The sequence below is a fragment of the Dromaius novaehollandiae genome, chromosome Z (genome assembly GCF_036370855.1).
Source record: "Dromaius novaehollandiae isolate bDroNov1 chromosome Z, bDroNov1.hap1, whole genome shotgun sequence".
NCBI lineage: Eukaryota > Metazoa > Chordata > Aves > Casuariiformes > Dromaiidae > Dromaius > Dromaius novaehollandiae.
The window spans coordinates 21,377,558-21,396,177 of record NC_088132.1 but is presented as its reverse complement, the minus strand read 5'-3'; the positions used below and the strand labels follow the sequence as shown (position 1 = coordinate 21,396,177).

Sequence of the window (18,620 nt, the reverse complement as noted above, 5' to 3'; positions counted from 1 at the left end):
AATCTTCGTCAAGGTTTCTTGGTGTGGGGTGAATAAGCAGCGCTGATGCTGATTCCTTAAAAAAACTCATTTCTTGTAACGTGAGCCCTGCTGGAGATGGTCATGTCAACTGATTAGACTTTTTACTTGGCCATATTGATTCTGTTCTACACCGATGCGGCCCATAATGCTGGCTAATGTTATTGACGAGCCATCAGTCCTGCAGAGACGTGTGGGGCTTGCAGCTCTCTCTGAACCACAAAAACCTATCCATGGACAATGATGGAGAGGAAGAGGAAGATGCAAGCAAAGCACTCAGGCTGGCTTCATTCGGCCTGTAATACATTAATGAAAGACATACACTCTGTGGGAAGAGACAGATGTGGCTCTCCAGAAGCCATTTATTTATAAAATAATTATGAATGCACGGTCGAGCCATGGATTTTCATTACTGTGTGCATGTCCAACACTCTTTCTTTGTTCACGTTTTGCTCTAAATGAAATATAAAGGGAGAGCGATAGCGGCAGAGGCCTGGGAGAGGTTACTCTCTCCTTCCCCTTACTGCCTATTTTAAGCCAGGAGGGCAGGTGCCGTCTGCCTCTGTCAAAGCAGTGCGACGCTTCCTCTGGAAGGCAAACACCAGTCGCAGCCCGGAGCAGCGGCCTCTGCCGAAGTGCCGCAGGATGCGGTGTCCCAGCTCGCTAAACGCTGGAACTTGCTCGAACAATGCGGGAGCGCTGATACCTGCTGCCGCACGTACAGAAGTGGGTTTGATCTCGTGGACTGCTGAGCACAAGGTCTAAACTACTTAAATCTCTATTGCATTTCCTTTTTGTTTCCTTTTCTATTCTTTCTTTTACACTCTGCTTCTTGAAAGCCAAGGGTAGAAGCTGTGAAAGTTAGTGCGCCCTTTTCTGTCTCAAAATGAGAAGAGCAGAGCAGAACTATGACCTGATCATTCAACAGCTTCTGATTCCTGAAGAGGAGGAAGACTGGGAAACTAGCGAGGAAGTTGATTATTGTATCGTGCCATTCAGCCTCTGGAATAATAGTTCTATTGTAAGCTGTACAATAGTAATAGCAAGATAGGTAAACATTAAGAACTTACAGCCAAGAGTTTGTTTCATATGACTTTCTAGGATAAAGCCACAGGACCAGGTTGTAGAAAACATGTAACATGAGGATTTTCTGCAGGAATTTTTAGAGTAAATTCAAATCTAGTCCTGCCCCTTCACAGTTTTCTAGCTGCTCTTCAAGTTATCTATACTGTATAGGTTGTTTAAAATGACCCATTTAAAATGACCCCATCCTTCTTTAGGCTGGCTGGATTTTAAAGTACAAATATTACTGGGCTTAGCATCAAGTCTATGGAAGAGGCTGCTGTTTAGTGCATTCTTGCAAGATGACATCAAATATTACTAATATTATTACTAATATTATTAATAAATACTAATATTCCTTCTAGTGTCCATCAATAATTAGCACTGCTGATTCCAGGACAGGAGGCTGTATGTTTGTGAAAGATGAAAAGTGCTATATAAGTGCTAGACATTAATATTATTATTGGCAGTCCACTGAACAAGGGACAGAAGGGTTCAGGCATAATATGCTGAATTGCTGGACGTGTCATGTGTTTCCCAAAGGTAATGCCTGTAGCAGGAAATTAATAATAGGAACAGGCAAAAAGCAAAGGAGCTGAAGTAACTTAGTCCTTTCTTACAAAAAAACAAAACAACAAAAAAACGATGGCTGACAATTAGTCTTGAGTGAAAGGACAAAACTGCACTGGGTATGGGGTTACACTAGAAACATGGTAGTCCATTTTCAGTGAAAAGTTTGCAAACCAAGCCTTCTTACAATTTGCATGAGCAACTAAGCCAGCAAGAGTGAACTGGAGGAGGGTGAATTCACAAGGCTCAATATGGGGATGAAAGACTTGCAGAATTTTTTTGCAAAGCTCAAAAAACGGATGAATTTTGCAGAGCGCAGCTGCAGTGATCTATATATATTATTACAAACAAGCTAATAGTGTTCATAAGCAGAGATGAAAGTGAGCAAGAGCTGGCAAAATAAATGTTAGCTGAAACTGAATCCCACTAACCTCCTGTGGAACAGTTGTGATATTAACCCCCTGCATACCCACAGCAGAGCGTTCGTAGAGGGAGTCTGAGCACAAAGCTTGGTGATGTTTAATTTTAATTTAGCACAGCTTATCCATGAGAGAGTACACAGCGCTGTGGCATGAATGAAAGGTTATTGCAGAGAATGCGAATGCACTTAGGAAGGTGGACGCATGTGCAATTGCAGCCAAAAGGAGATGTCAAGGCAAAGTGATCTGGTGTTAAACTGCAATGAAGCAAATTGTTACACTATGGGCCACATTGTGCTGCTGTAAATCTGGAGAAAACTTGGTTCCTAGCATGGGGTTGGTTCTGTACTTAGAGATCAGAATTTGGCTCTTTCTTACACTCTCACATGGCCTTTCATTTCTGTGTATTACCATGGCCTTAATTTTGAAAATTACGATTGCCCAAGATATTTTAAAATTGTTTTAAAAGCTTGAAAAAAATGCCTCCCTTAAATGCTACTATATTCAGTATTTTTCGTTGTGTTTCCATTTAACTGTTCCAGGACAAGAGAAAAAGGGCAGTTGCCATACACATGTTAGCAGATGGAGATGACCTCGGGAAAGTCAACTTTGTAGCATCCAGAAAGATAACTTTGGAAGCAATGAGACCTGTTCTTCCCAGAGCCAACACTGGCCTAGATCATACCATTCAGTAGTTATGCCCTCTTGGGCTTACAGCTAACATGAGCTAAATCTCGACCCTACCGAAGACAGTGAAAATGCACTGGCACCGGAATTTCACCTTATGATATTCAAACTCTCTGAAAGAAGCATATTGCCTATTAATTTATCCTAGGTAGCACTGAAGCCTAATTTCTGTGAACCTCTGAAGTAATGACATTGTTCTCTTTTGACCCTCCAGAGTTTTCCCTTTGGAAGCTCAAGAGATTAAAATATAGCCCATTCTTATGCAAACATAAGTAAATCCAGTACGCAGGACCTTTAATTTCTTTAACAGGCCTTTGCACTTCCCCTTTGTGGCAAACTGATCATTTCTGAGGTGGGAGAGCATAGAGGTGAGCAGTAAGTAGACAGCATTTGCTTAGAAAACATTCTTACATACAGAGCTTGAAATAACTTGTGTTCTTTTGGCATTTAGTTTTTCTTTTCCTTTCAGAAAGGAGCTATGCCTTCAGCAGGAAAAAATGCTGCAGCCTATTTCACAGCTGAGTATTGGGCAGTATATATACAGTATACATTTCCATCAGCTGTAGATGGAAGAATAAGACTTACTTGTTTAGCGTTTGGCAGGTTCTAGCAAGGGCAGTGTAAACACGGGTTCCCATCTAGATGTTTACTTTAAACTCTGTGGTATTCCTCACTTTCTGCTTTGTCATACCCAGATTTTAGGAGAGGAGGATGGCATCTCTAACTCTGTAAAAGTTGGCTAGTGTTCACTGAAATGACAACTGCAACTTTGTATGAATGCTAGATATTCTGTTCCTGTGAGATGAGGTTTTTCTTTTGTTGCTTAAAATTTCTCATTTTCTTTCACTTTTGGGCCCAATGCCTCCCAAATTTGGCTCCATTGTCACCATGGTACTCATACTCCACACTAATTGGCTGTGCCTGTATACTGTGAATAACCTTGCAAGCTTTCTTTCATTCTTGCTCTGACTTTCCTTATAGATTTCCCTGGGACTGAAGAGACCTCCGTCACTCCTCCCTTCTTCCATGGCCTGGGGAAATTGCTGCCCACCAGTGTCACCCCAAGCAGAATCTTTGATGGATGATACAAGGAAAGGAACTGTCCTTAAGAGCAGTAGATTCCTTGGACTCGTGACTCAGATTTCTCATTATTTGTGCAAAGCTCGTATGATACAAATATATATTTATAAACAGTTCACTGTCATTAGTTGTCCACTTCTATCTGAGCTCTTCTTAGTCCCTTATGTACCTAGCTAATAATCCTCAATGCAGCATATTTCAGCTTGGGAAATCTTCAGCACCATTATGCCACCATGCTGTGTAGTATCACGTGGGTTACTATGACCGAGTCTTTCACCTCGTGCCCTGTAGCAGTGAGTCTGAAACAGCAGAATGCTCTGCTGAGGTAGAGTAGCATCTTCTGCTGAAGCTACCCACAAGAGCATTTTTAAGCAGACTTTTTGTTAGGAGGGCAGGACAAAAGAAGTCACAGGCTGAAAATGATAATAAAATATTCTCATTATATTGTAATGGTGCACATGGTTCAATTTCTAGCATGTGGCAATAGAGGAAGAGCTCCTGGGCACTCCCTTCGGAAGCTAAATCAAGGGTATTTTAATTTGCAGTCCCCGCTTCCTTTTCCACAATGAGACACAGGACAATAAGAGGGAACATATTTCTCTTGCAAGTTAACTCAACATGCAATATGCAGAAGATTACTCAGGCTCACTCAGTGCTAGCAATCCACAGTTTATTGATCTCACCCTATCACTGCTTACATTTTTTATTCTTTAATTTTCTTTCCTTATTTGCTCATTAGTTCAAGACATGGAGGGAAGGGGGAGGGAGAGGAGCATTAGAAGATGGCATCACTTTTAGGTTGCCTTGGAACAGGAAGATCAAACCGGGGCATTGAAAAACAGTATTCCCTGAGTAGGCACTAACTGTCTAAACGTGTTCTGCCTGATTTGCCCCAGTCCACACAGCGCACCAGGAGCTGGCCAGCCTTGTGGCTCCCTGTTGAGGTTACTTGTCTAGCCAGTGGCTACGTGCCTCGCTTATTGGGTCCTGCTCTGGCTCATGCCGTGGAGGTATCGTCCCCCCCGCTGCAGAGGGAAGAAGGTGGGCACCGCCGGGGCAACCAGGAGATACCTGAGCGACAGTCCCGTCTGAGTGACTGACAAGCAAACGGGTGCATCCTCCCTGTCAGCAAGACAGTTGCCATTGCTTCTCTTTCCAACTTACAGTACCCGTAAACAGCACACAGCAAGACCTTCTGAGGATTTAACAGATGTGTAATTGTTCAGGGATTAGTGGTTAACAATAAACAGCAGACATTTTTTTCCATGTGCTATTAAAAGGAACTAACGAGAGTGGTGACTGTGAAAATGAAACAAGCCTTATCCATGGCAGAGGGCTGCAGCCATGTCTTTTTCAAAGATCTATTGAAATCCTCTCCCCCCCCCCCCCCCTTTTTTAGACCTCCTCACCTTCTCAGTATTGTTACCGCATGTTTTTGAGTCTGCAGGGCTTGGCTGAGAGTAGTGCTGGGAAATTTGTTCAGAATGAACGACTGATTTCCAACATAATAAGTAAATGAACACAAATTTAACTTCATGGCATTCAATATTAACTACTTTCTAATGCTGAAATAATGGCCTGCAGCCATCTCTGCAGAGCGCGGAGATTGGTTAGTCAGCAGCTAAGCACAACTTTCTTCAACCACTATGCTATCAAAGGAAAGTGGGCAAAGATTGGGAATTTTAATGAACAAATGGCATTCCTACAGTTTGCAGTTCAAAGATAAGTAAATAATGAATAACTTGAATGCAAATTACTCCTAATTAACTTTGCTGAGTCTGTTTTTAATAAGGCTAGATATGAAAGAATCACTAAGACTAAAATATAATACACATACCACAAACATAGAAGGAGTGATTTTTTTTGAGTGTGTGGGGACACTGTGGCAAGTGGAAGGAATGAGAGTTTTCCCGTGTCTTGGATGGCAGAGTCTAAGCGGCTTGAGACACGAAGCATTAGTGCCCGCCGCCTTCAGAAACCAGAGGTGTCCAGGAGGGTAGCCCATGCCCCATGCATGGTGCCATCCAAAGGAAAGGGAGGGGAGGAGAGGAGCTGGACTCAGGACTGGGCCTGGTGCAGAGGAGGTGACCGTAAGGCCCCGGTCCTCGCTGTCAGGGATGGTGGGCCCCACGCCGGCCGCACAGGGAGGCGAAATCTCAGTAGTTCCCAGGGCAAGCAAAAATGCCTTTTGTACCTGCACCAGCTCCAGTGAGCGCTGGGTGTGCAAGGAATGCAAGATAAGGCCCCGAAGGCATGACTCAATACAAACAAAATAATTTGAGGAAGAACACCCACAGAGCGGGGAGTAGTGCAGCACCTGGCATGCCTCACAGAAAGGTGGGTTTTTAGAAGTTTTCTGAAGCAGGGGAAGGGTGTATATCCAAACATATTAACACGGCATCATGAAAGAGAATAGCTCGAATCTAAGTAGATTATATCTACATTAGAAATCAAATTAATATTGTATCTCTACAGTCTGTATTCACAGAGAAATGGGCAGTAAGCTGCTGCTTTTTCAGAAAACTGGCGCACACACTGGGCTTCAACTATTCCTGCGGATTTTAGGGAAAGCAAGGATATGCCCACACAGAAAAACAGTCCAGACAAGAAGTACTTCAGAGTCAGGAGTCAGGCTTTTGTCCGCACTCTAGAGCCCCAGGAGCACAGATGGTTGTGAGTGTTGCACAAGCCTGATCTCCACTATTCTTTATTCAGGAATTACCACTTGAACTCTGAGCATGTGGCAAGTATGTTTGTGGAGAATTGTGATTATATACAGCTCTGCATGAGTGCTAGTTATGAATCTGATGATTACTATTGTATTTATGGTGTGCACTAATGACAAGTATAATCCATTAAAATGTACGTTTCAGAATGAAATTGCGAATCAAAAATAAATATACAGTATGGTTGTATAAATCTTGTGGGAAAAATCTGTTTATGAAATTTACTGACTTTTGAGTGCTTGGTTTCAATACGTTACTATTGCAATAATAATAATATTCCTTTAGAAGCCCTGTTACTGTTTCCTGGTTTAAAAGAGAGAAAAATACTTCTCATCTCAACTTGATGGTAATTTCTGTGTATTCCATACTCCAGAAGCCCCAGGTTGAATTACAACACAGTATTCTGGGTTCAGGCCTGTCTGGAGAACATGGCCCATGCTGTTTTTACATGTTTGAAATCTTTTCAAACCCACATCTCCAAAGAGATGCAAACACGTACTTCCCTCCTTTCTAACGGCTGCGAATTTCCCTGCGTTATGACAACATTGCTCTCCAGATGAATATCACACTGCAGATGGGACCTCTTGGTTTCCTATGATCTGTTTGTTGGTTTGTAAATACTGATATTATTCCTTCCCTTTCTTTTCTAATAGAGCAGATTTTTCTTTTCGTTCACTTTTCTGGTGGATGACCAAAGTCCACAATCCTTAATCATTTGTTTTGTTCTTCAGAACAAAAACAGGACCCTTAAACAAAAATCAAACCAGCCAGGTTTGATGGTTTTGTGGAAATATTCTCAGACCTAAGCTGCCATGCCAAAAGCCTGGACTCCACATTTTCTTTCTTGTCTGTTATTCAGGGCAAAAGAAGTCAATAAAAGCACTTGGGACTGGGAAAGATAATACTTCATGCTTGCTCTACAATGACCCCTCCAGGTGATCAAGAAGGGTCCCACACTTCGTTCTGCTCAGCCAGGAAGGAACATTTTTCATGTACTGGAGAACATATCCAAAGGGACCTTAAGATCTGAGCACAAACAGATTGGAGGATCCCTTCCCACCCTCACAGACAAAAGTCAAACTGAAGGCCTCTGAGAGTCCAGAAGAACAGTAAAAAAATCTAAATAAAAGCGATGGCTTTGAAAAAAAACTTCAGAGAGATTTCTTTTGCTCAGAGAGAGGAGCACATCTGGCTTAGGGTGAAAAGAGAAGTGGTGTCATCTGGGCAAAAATAAAACCATTCTCCTCAAATGTGTCCTAAAAAAAAAGGAGGAGAGGAAAAAAAATAATCATGCATGAAGGGAAAGCAAGTTCAGGGAAAAACAAAATCTTGTAATGTTTTAGGAGGGCTTATTAGAGTGAAAATTAAGTGTCATGCAGAGCTTTGCTTCAGTCCTGATGTCTTTTATTCAAAGAGCCATCACCCTGTAAACTCACTTTAACAACTCCCTTCAGATGAAATATAAAAATTAAAGACATTTACAACACAGCTTAGTAGCAGATGTAGTCTTACTGTGGGGGTTTAGATCAAATGGTGATGTAACCCCACCAAACGGGGTTATGGCTCTTATGAAAACCTCTCACCAGAAAAAAAACTTGGATATCTGACAAAATGTGGGGTTCTATTTTTGCTTTGAATCCCATTTCCCATTGTCAGATGGGCTTGACTTTTTATTTACCTCTGGAAGATGGAAAAAAAAATCCAATTTTGTTCCTGGATAGTTTCCCTGTTTCATAATCTTTCTCCAGCTCCCTGTTAAGGTGTAGCATAAACAGCAGGGCGTCTGCCGGGTGGAGGGTATTAAGTGAGGGCAGGCGGGACTTAGGGGGCACTTGCAGGAAGACGAACCTCAGAAGGATTGCCTGAAGTAGTCAGAGCAATTTAGCAGATTAAAACTGTCCCCAAATATTTTTCTTACTCTTCCAATAATATGAGCAGGGATGTGATCCTATAGTCAAGTCTTTCTTAGTAAATCCCATAGAAAAAGCTCAAAGGCAAAAGGCATTATCGTTCGGCACTGATCTCTGTTGAGCAAGGAAAGGGATAATTTGGAGCACTGGGTCTCTAATGTGGTTCTTTGTTATAACTGCCCACAGCATTGTCATTTTGAGATTGCCATGCTTAGTGCTCTCTCTATCCTGGGTGTTTGGAACCCAAAGTTTGCTGATGTGAAGGTCCACTATAGTGTCTCTTATCCGTCACTCAGCTAAGGCATAACTGCTAGATACAGATTATATTTTATGGAAGAATGGCCACTGATACATGACAGCAGGCATGCTCAAAAAACTGGGAAACAGCTCTTTCCCTGTTAATGAGCTGAGTGGAAAGTCGTGCTTCAAAAACGGGGTTTTCTGGCTGTGACATTCTTAAGGCCATGGCTGAAGTCCTGGCCTACAGATTATCTATCTATGATGCTAAAGCAACTGGCAGGCTTTCTGCTATGTGGAATTACTTTTAATGCATATGTCCCACAAAGGTAAAAGGATGGGGAATAGACTTGTTTTTGTGGAGAAGAGTTTTGTTTGAGTATCTCACGGATACTTAAAAGGCCTACCTTTGACCTAGTTTTATTCATTTAACAGGAACCATACAAAATGGTGAAAAATGAACCTCTCGAAACTGAAATCATGAGTTTCTCTCCAAAAAGGAGAAAAAGAGGAAGGCATAAAACTGGTGGAGAGGTGAAGGGGGAGAAAATGGTTAGTTCACTGGGTCCAGTATGATTTCTGTCTTTGTGTGTGGTAAAAGAATGACTTTTGTCTTTCGTGGGATTAATTAACTCCTCCTTACAAGAAGTACCTCGATTATAGAATACTTCATTGTCTCACTTCTCCTGCTATCCATTTCCATGTTGCTTTGGAAAGTGCACATGTGGACTCACACATCCACACCCACACAGGAAAACACTGGAGGTTTTTCGTGTGGACTTCCTGGGAGGTATAATTTGGGAAACGTACGGATGCTTGCATGGGTGATAGCTCCCATGGGGCTGAGCTGGGATCCAGCGATAAACTCCTCAAGCGGCACGTCACAGCGCAGCAGCTCAGCCGCGGGAGCGGGCCAGGAGGCTCACGCCTGCACCGTGGCCAAGCTGCGCTTGCTGCAGCTGGGAAGCCAAGGCAAGCGCGGTGCCTCTGCCATAGGTAGAGTTCTCACACCCCAGCAGCTGGTTAGGAGCCAGTTCAGCCCACAACACAATTAAGGGCAACCTTGGGGCTGCTTCAACAAACAAGAGCCCCCAAGGATTATGCCATAGTGCACACCTCTTTCCTCCTCCCCTCCTGGCCATATCCCTGAGATGTCCCCTGTGCCAAGAGCTGGGAAAATTCTCCAGGGAAATTCTCAGCTGGCTGGTTGATCTAGTTTTATGGTCCCTTTGCTATCCTGAGACCCAGACCACGGTTCATAATTTTCCTACAGAAAATACACTGTTTTGCCATTCAAATTGCTAGTAAGTTTTAAAGAAGATGACAGTCTCAACAGAAATGTTGCAAGCAGAACAGTGAAAATGCAATTTTGCTCGCATATGATTATAATCTATGTAACTGGGACAATGAAGTGGTTATTTGTATGCCAGAGGTATACATCCTTTGGCATATTGCTGTGCAGGTTTTTTTTTTTTCTGATAAGAATATATCTTAAACATAACAGGCCAGCAATTTCAGTTAAGCATTGGTAGCCTTACATCCCTTCCCCTAGAAAGTAAGGATACTTTCAAGGAAAGATACCTACCTCAAAATCCTACAGTTATTGTGGATGAAGCCATCTGTCCAGACTCCTCTTACTTGAGAGCTGTGACACCACTCCCATTTCATACTGCTCCAACTTACATCTGCTCAAAGTCCTGGCTACTATGACCAGGCTGTGTCTGTCCCCCAAGAATTTCCAGTTCTCTCACTTTAATAGTAAAAACCACAGAATTCCCAAGAAGCCCAAGGAATGATAAATCTTAAAGCAGGTGTGGAGGTTTATGCTGTCAGATGTGGGACCTGAGAGAGTAAAAAGACAATCTGGGAAAATAATACTTTTCTTATTCTTTAATTTAGGATCATGCTCAACTTTTTGTTTGAGGTTAATTTAGACTCCAACTCCCCAGATGTTCTAGACCAACATCTAACACAACCAGGCCCCAATAGCACTAATAGAGCAATGGGCCTCAGCCAAAGCCAGAGAAGAAGGAGCTGTGATAAACACCTGCCCAGAAACACTAACATCCATGAAGCATCATGTTGTGTCAAAGATGCTGAAAATTACCCTGTGCCTTAGAGGAAAGAGTGTGAGGGAAGCAGCTTCTGTGAGGCAAAACTTGCTTTGTGCCTCAGACAGAATGGGTTACCTGAGAGGAACAGGTTATCCACAGCACCTTGTCTCCCTTGACTGATGCTTCACAGAGTAGTTTTCACTTCATGGCAGAAAAATACATATCGAAGACCTAAATAAAGGAGAGAGTGTGGAATTCACTACAGGATCTACTTCTGACTCCTTCTATAACCACCAGCCTCAGTTTACCCATCCATATAAATAAGGATGAAACTGTCTTCATACCTCACAGAGCTAGTGGCTTGTTTTTTTCTCTAAGGCTTGTAAATGTTGTGAGAGTCATAACTGACGGACCCTAGAAACGCCCAAGATGATGTTAGTGTTAGTCTGCTCCAGGTCTCAGGAATAAGAAACTGCAAGGGTGTTGCAAGCAGAACATCTGCGTGTTCTGCTGAGGGCTCTGCACTGTGCTTCCACTACATGGATACAAAGTGCAGGGCTCAGATGAGCTCACAGGACTTTAAATGCTCTGCAGTATCTCTCAGCTTGCTCATAGGTGCAGCCTGGCTGCTTTCTGTGGGTTTATTAAACGGCGAATGTGCTCAAAAAATCAAGAAGGAATGAAGAAGGGTGTTTTATGTGTTTGTGTGTTGCACCATGGCCAGCACAGCATTCATCTCCCCCATTCCAAAGTTCTCTGGATTTAAGATTAAGCACCAGTGATAAGTGCTGTGTTTTCATTCTTCTTGTATTTAGACAAATGTGCTTTGCCGATGAAGCATCCCTCCCTCACCCCATCTGTTTCAATAAGCTATGCTGCGCACGGGTCTCTGGGGGCCGTTGCAGGAGTGTGCTTTACTCAGTACCCCAAGAAGCAGCAGCTGCAGCTCCTCTGCGCAACATGGCAGGGTTTGTAATTGTAAAAATGGCAGTGCTCAACTAATGACAGTGCCTATGGCACTTCTGCGCCGCGAGGAGAGAGTGCATCGTCTACAGTTTCCAAACCTTGTAACATGCAAAGACTCTTGTAGGTCTGGGAGGCACAGATCGAGCCTGAGACAAATTCATCTGCTCATCTGCCTGCTGGTGGGATCAGCTTTTCAGCCCTTGGGAAAGGTTTTTAAAAAGTAGCCAAAACAATTAGCTGTATATCTAGTCACTCCTGGCCCCGAGGCAGTGCGACTTTTCCCCCTTTCTTCCCCAGCTCTCTATTGTTACCAAGAAAAGCAGAGGAATGTTTGGAAAGGACATGTATTTGTAAATAAAATGACATTAACTTCAGAAATCTGGGACTTGGAGCCCACAGCAGCAGGCAGACAGGATCTCCTGTGCACTGTAACCTATTTTGGCCTCACGATTACTTGTCAAATGGTTTGATTAAAAATAAAACTGAAAAAAAAAAAAGGAGAAAATTCCGAGGTTTTGTTTTTGCTTAATTTTAATGGCAACTTTTGCAAGGCCAAAACCTGATACACTGGGTGTATACTTTTGGCTAGGAGAGAACACTGGCAAAGGTGAGGGCAGGGTACCTGATGAAAGGAAAAATAAATGGTGAGTTTTGTTCTGCCAATGCATACATATTTGGGACTGTAACATACAGCCACTCTAACCAAAGAAATTCCTGCATTTTTGATCTTCTTCTTTCTCCAAAAGATCCATGTGATTTCAAAAAAGCCGAATGCTTGAGACTACGAATTTTCCTTGCTTTCTCATCACCAAGAAGTGGAGCCTGCTCAACTTACCAAGTGTCATGTTGAACAAGGGCTGGCAAGGTTTGTTGTGTCAGGTGAAACCACTTAAGATATGAAGAACATTTAAGCTCTTATCTAGTATTTGAGCGGTGTTTGTCATTGCAGGTCAGTAATCCTTCAAAGTAGTATCCAAAGTTTAATTCCATTTAAGAGCTCACACCATCACCATAAGCCATTTAATTTTACAGCTGTATTGTTTCTCATTTTCTTCATTAAAACAGCAAAGGCCAGTTAATACACTTATTCACTGAGCACAGAATACATATTTTACTGATTGGGCATTAAGGGGAAGTGGATGGATATCACTGCATATCTCATAATGGAAAAGACAGATTTCAGTCACTGCCATGCCTAGAGAGAAGGGAGGAAAGCAAGAAAAAGAGAGAGAGAGAGAGCAGAATGAAAGGTAGAAAAACAGCCCCATTTCCCCAGATCAGACACTAATGTGTTAATGTATTCTGTCTGAACATATGATACCAAATGGAGGTGCATGAATCTCAACCCTGAAAACTCAGTGGATAGAAGAAAGCTGACTACTTAAGACTCCCACAACAACTTCAGTACATCTCTAGACACAGCCTGGAGCAATAAAGAGTGAAAGAATTTTTATTATTATTTTTTTTAAGATTAGATACCCATTTTAGTATTTAGCACATTGTTTTTAGCATTTGGAGACTCTGGCTTGTATAGCAACAATACACTCCTCTGCCATTTGTTTGGCTAGTCGTCTGTAAAAGGCAGACTTATCAGCCATGGGTAGAAGCAGAAAACTTGCATACACACAAGAAAATGAATTTGCCCCTCAGAGCGGTAACAAGGGCACCACAAGTGAGGCATTTGCCCCAGTTCTGAGTGGAGCACAAAATATGTTGTACAGACTGCAGTTGCTGCTTCTGCCACCCAGGAGCACCAAGTCTTCACCGGGGATATGGGAAGGGAGAGGTGATAAGGAAGAAGCAGGCTAAAAGTTGGCTTGGGGCGGGGGGGTGAAGAAGGCTGCTTTGGGCACTGAAGTGGGTTTCCGGGTCTCCGAGATCCCACTGAAAAACTGTTTCAGGTTTGTGGCCATGCGTTGATGCGCATCAACGAAACATACACACAAGCTTGTTGGCTATCTTCTTTGATGCTTGGCCCTAAACCTTCCAAAACGAGCCCTCCTCCCCATGCATTATTGTAGCACAAGTGATAAACAATATCTACCGCTCCAGAGCTGCCCAGGCATTGAAAAGAGACACAAGTCCCACAAGAGCTCCTTTTTTTGTGTGTGGGCATGCAGGCAGAGGTTGCTAGCATGTTTGTAGCTGAAAATGTAACCAAAATATCTTGTTCGAAGAGGAGGAAGATGAAACCTGCTGCTTATTTTTGAATTTGAGCCAGAGCTGGACTGGGTAATGAGACCAACCTGCTCAGAAATGGTTCAAGTGCAGGCAACAGTCAGCAGAAACATGACGGACTGATGTTAGGGCAATGCTTACTCATGTAAGAGAGGGTTTGCATCAGGATATGATCCCACTGCATAAGTGGCAAGTTGCAGTATGTCACACAGGTGCTTGTCCCGATACTCCTTGCCCCATGAGATCCTGGTCCCTACCAACACCCTTTTCCCCATTTTCATCAGTGCTAAATATTTGCCAACCTCTAACAAAATAAACAGCACACACAAAAACGAGGTGAGTGGAGCTGTTAGTTCAGACACTGCTATTTGAGAGCTCTTATAGCTCTGGGGAAATAAGTACTGAGTATGTAATCCCAGCAATGACACTAAAGGTAAATGGATTTGGGGATTTTCGTCATGTGCAGTGGTAGCAATAACAGCAGTGACAGGGCATTTGTATCCCCACATCGCATCTGGTGAAAATATTTCATCTGGGAAGCATGGCTTTTATCACATAATTTGGTCCCTTTGTTTTAGTGCCTAATGCTTCACACTGCTTGTGATCCTCACCTGAATCGAGGCTGCAAGGTGTCACTCCACTCCAGATTCGGGGAGCCTGGGATATAAATTGAAGCCAATACATCCACTATCGGAGAAACATGTATTATTATTAAAGCTCATTCATCACACACTGAAGTAAATACCTTGCATGAGGGAATTGGAATCATTCTCAGGGAACTAGATCCATCACCTTCTAAATCAGGTACATCAGCTAGTGAATCAAATGCATCACCTTTGAATTAGATGGACTCCCGGTTGAATTAGATGCATCACCTATTGAATCAAATGCATTACTATTGAATCAAAAACTGTACGTCACCCAGTAAATCATGTAAATATTACCCACACTGCACGTTTAACAGCTGCATCACCAATAAGTTTAACAGATGACATGTTAAAGCTGCTATAACATTTAAACAATTACCTTAAGGACCAAATTCAATATATCAGTCACCTGTCCTGGTAGATCAACTTTTCAGAGCCAGCAAAAACACCATGAAGAAGTTCTGGATTTTTTCTAATGTTTTAAAGGTATAAATGGATGAGTAAAACCAGACAGAATAAAGAAATGGAAACCAAAATCCACTTCAACGATATTGCCATTCTAGCTTGCAGCAGTTGTTGTACATTGTCACATGGCTTAGAAAGGCTGAGACCATTGTTTGAAGCAATGATGACATTCCATCTATCACAAGATTTCCAAGCTAGGCAGCACCATAGGTGTGGAAGGATTGAGCGGTAAGACCAAATTTTATTTATCTATTTATTTATTCATTCACAAAAGCTGAATCTGTAGGGTAAACAAAGATCCCAATGGTAGCTTGAAATCTAAAATTCAATTTTTTTAGATCAAAAATGAATTCTCTGGAATGAGTAGCAGTCTTCAGTAGTTCTAGAATTGTAGTGTGATTTCTCCAAAGCATTGTTAACTGATGTTTACATTTTTGCATTCTGTTGGCAGAGCATGAGGTAAAAATGGACAACATAAGATGAACCGTGCTTCTACATCAGAAGATGAGTCAAATTCAGACCTTGAAAGATACAATCTTTTATGAATTATAATGTTTGTAAAAGTGCTGTAAACTTTAGAAAAAGGTCCTATTATTGGATATTTGCATATTTTTTATTCCCTCCTATCTGAGGAATTTCAAGCACAGGGAAGTTACCAAAATATTACACCTCCCACCTCCTCTCTGAAATAAATGATTCTGGCTAGTCCCATTTTACAGGTTGGAAAAATGAGGAAGGGAGCTTCGTAATGGTTCCTTTCTTCCTCCTTCCACCCAACAAATGTATCAGCAGTAGGTGGGGGTGCCGCCACTTCTGCCTCTGATTGACGTGGTTTTGGCGGAAGTCCTCAGTCCTCCTCTGCCCCAGGTTATCCGAAGGGCTGGGACACTCATAGCTACAGCTGTGGTAGTGTCTGACCTAGTACGCACGGCTGACAGGGAGCACGGCAGGGGCACTGCTCCAAATGAGCGAGAGCTGAGTCTGTGCTGAGCTCTCCTTCCGAATTAGAGGAGTTTCTTGGCGTTTGGCTTTAGCTGAAGGGGAAGCACAGAAAGCTGAAATAGTAGTGGGGACAGACGAAGGCTTGATGCAGGCTGAGGCAGTAAGAACAAGGAGAGGAAAGAAAGGGGAAAAGGACACCTCAGGCTGTAGATGTGTGGAGTTACTGGAATATTAAAATCCTTCAGTACAGATGGCCAAGATCAGTGACTCCTTCATCCCTGTTCTGTGAGAGGGTAAAGGAAATGCAACTAAAAGGAGTGTGCTGAGCAAGGGAAAAGTTGGTCTGCAATTCTAACTGCACCTAATATGCAGTGGTCGCTCTTACCGAGTAAGTGCATCACTGTTGGTTCAGACTTACTGACACCGAGGCATTTTGGGCATTCTCCTTGCACTGCAAGCAATGCCCAAGCTAATAGCAGAAAGCCTAGCTGAGGCCCATGTGGGTGTGCACAGCATGTTTTCTGAACTTGCACAGTATTTACCATCCCTGAGACTATCTTAAACTAGGCTCTCTGTATCTTATTTTCCAAACACTGTTATATTTCAGAAAAAAAAGGAAATCGTAATACTGTCCTCACAAAAAAATCCCTCTGAAAAGTCCTTAATGAGGACAGCTTCCTTTCCCATCCTTTGTCATCCCTGTGACACTCATGGTAAGGAAGTACTGGGAACAAGACATCCAAATTTCAATGCCCACTCGTCTGTAACAGACTGAAGTCGTATGCTCCACTCCTTAACCTCTGAAATAGTCTATTTTTTTGAGTAGCTGGTTGTTCCAGCTTTTTTCTCCCAGGTTCCCAAGGCTGCATGAGGAGAGAACAGGAAGAACAGGAACTGGCTGAGATCAGTCAGCCAGTCAGTCCAACTACAGCACATGGAGTCCACCGCTGCCTTTCATGGAGGCCATGAGTGAGGAATGAAAAAACCTCATTTGTGCGACAAGGGTTACAGAAAGAAAAGAGAATGAGACTGTAGGAACGAGCTCCTCTGAAAGTGGCAAGAACAAGAGCAGGAAAGAGTTGAGCCTTTACCCATTATTTCTTCTGGATGGAGGAAAGTGTACCTTTATATTCCTCTTTAGATGTATGCTATGCAAACCTTTTCCCTGACTAAAAGCTTTTGCTCTTTGTACCCTTAGGGCCCTGACAGACATTCCCTGGCAAATCAAGTTGTCGCAGCTTACCGTGGTGCTGCCCTGGCTGTCTGTGCCATCCCTGCCACTGGGGCTGCCACCTCCTCGCAGAGTCAGCAAAATGGGCAAATGGGGGCGGGGGGTGCTGAAGTCCCAGCTGCTCCGGTTCACAGCTTGGCGGTTTAAATTAATGCACCAGACATGGACTGGAGCAGCTGAGGTACGGGCACACATCCCTGCAGCTGGAGGGTGTGATTAAACTTCGAACTGCTGCAGGTAGGTTTACGAGATAGTATCTGTCAGAGCGATTATCGTAGTACTTGATTAGCCTCTCATCATCTGCACAAGCAGTCCACCAGCAGCCTGCCCACATATGGGCTGTGCCCAGCCCTTGTGGCAGTAACCCATGGTAGATACTGTAGTGCTTCCTCTAAGCACAGTCGATTTGTAGGGCTGTTCGCTTTGCAGTGTACTGTACTGGATTCAATATGGAGATGATTTAGTAGACGATCTGCCCGTCTAATTCACGAGGGAAGCCATCTGTTTCAACGGGTGACTTACAGCGCTGGAGTCAATAGATGATGTATCTGATTTAGAAGGCAAGCTTGACGCTCCAGTATGAAATACTGTATATCCATTGCAGTTCCTTGTGCAATGCATTTACTTCAGTGCATGGGTATACATGTGTGTGTGCTCTTCAGTGTGTGAGGCAGAGGGGAGAGGGGGAAGCACATCCAGTTCGAATAGTTAACAGGCACAGCAGCCTTTATGACTGTTTGCTCTGCGCAGAAGCTTTGTTAGAAACAGCAAACTAGTAGGCGTGACACTGAAATGGCATAGAGGATCAGTCCAGCTGGGCTGGGGGAAACACAGCGGTTTCCATTTTCAGAGGTTCATGTCACCTAGTGTAGACAGAGCACTGATAAGAACCTCAAAAAAGCAATGGCTGCAATCCTCAGCATTAAGTACATTCCCTCCTGGTGAGAGTGGGTTTGTCTTTCAGCCTAGCAGTCATGATTACCCCAAACTCAACTGTATCCAAAGATACTGCTCTCGGCAGGACCCAGGGTGAACACAGTCTCCTGCGTAAGACTGATCAGCAGGAATAATTTCTGTTTCCAAAAAAATATGCATACTGGGGCTATTTCTGGGTAGGTCACATGCTGCTGCTAATTTGCATGCAGAAGACAGTTAAGTACAGCTAGCACAGACATGCTCTCCTAACAGCAACACAGTGGATTGTGGTGGATGTTCAGGAAAGGAGAAGAAGCCACAGGATTTTTCTACCATACACAGCTGGGCTAGGCTTTGAAATGGAAGATCAAGAATGGAATAGTATAAACATGATTTTTAGGAACGGGCAACTGTGTCAGATACTCATTCTTCTTGTGGCTATGGGCAACATGGCTTTCTTTCTTTTATTCTTTTTATTCTTTTCTGTCTATGAGACAACATGTACAGTACAGA

General features: G+C 43.0%; 1 protein-coding gene across 1 annotated transcript in view; it reads left to right on the top strand.

Moving 5' to 3' along the window:
- BNC2 (basonuclin zinc finger protein 2) overlaps positions 1-4,126 on the top strand; it is a 355,957-nt gene extending 351,831 nt beyond the window's left edge. The window contains exon 6 of the mRNA XM_064501854.1: positions 3,738-4,126. Coding sequence (XP_064357924.1) covers positions 3,738-3,753 — 16 coding nt within the window. The 3' untranslated portion in view covers positions 3,754-4,126. The remainder of the gene's footprint in view (positions 1-3,737) is intronic.
- The last annotated feature ends 14,494 nt before the right edge of the window (positions 4,127-18,620 follow it).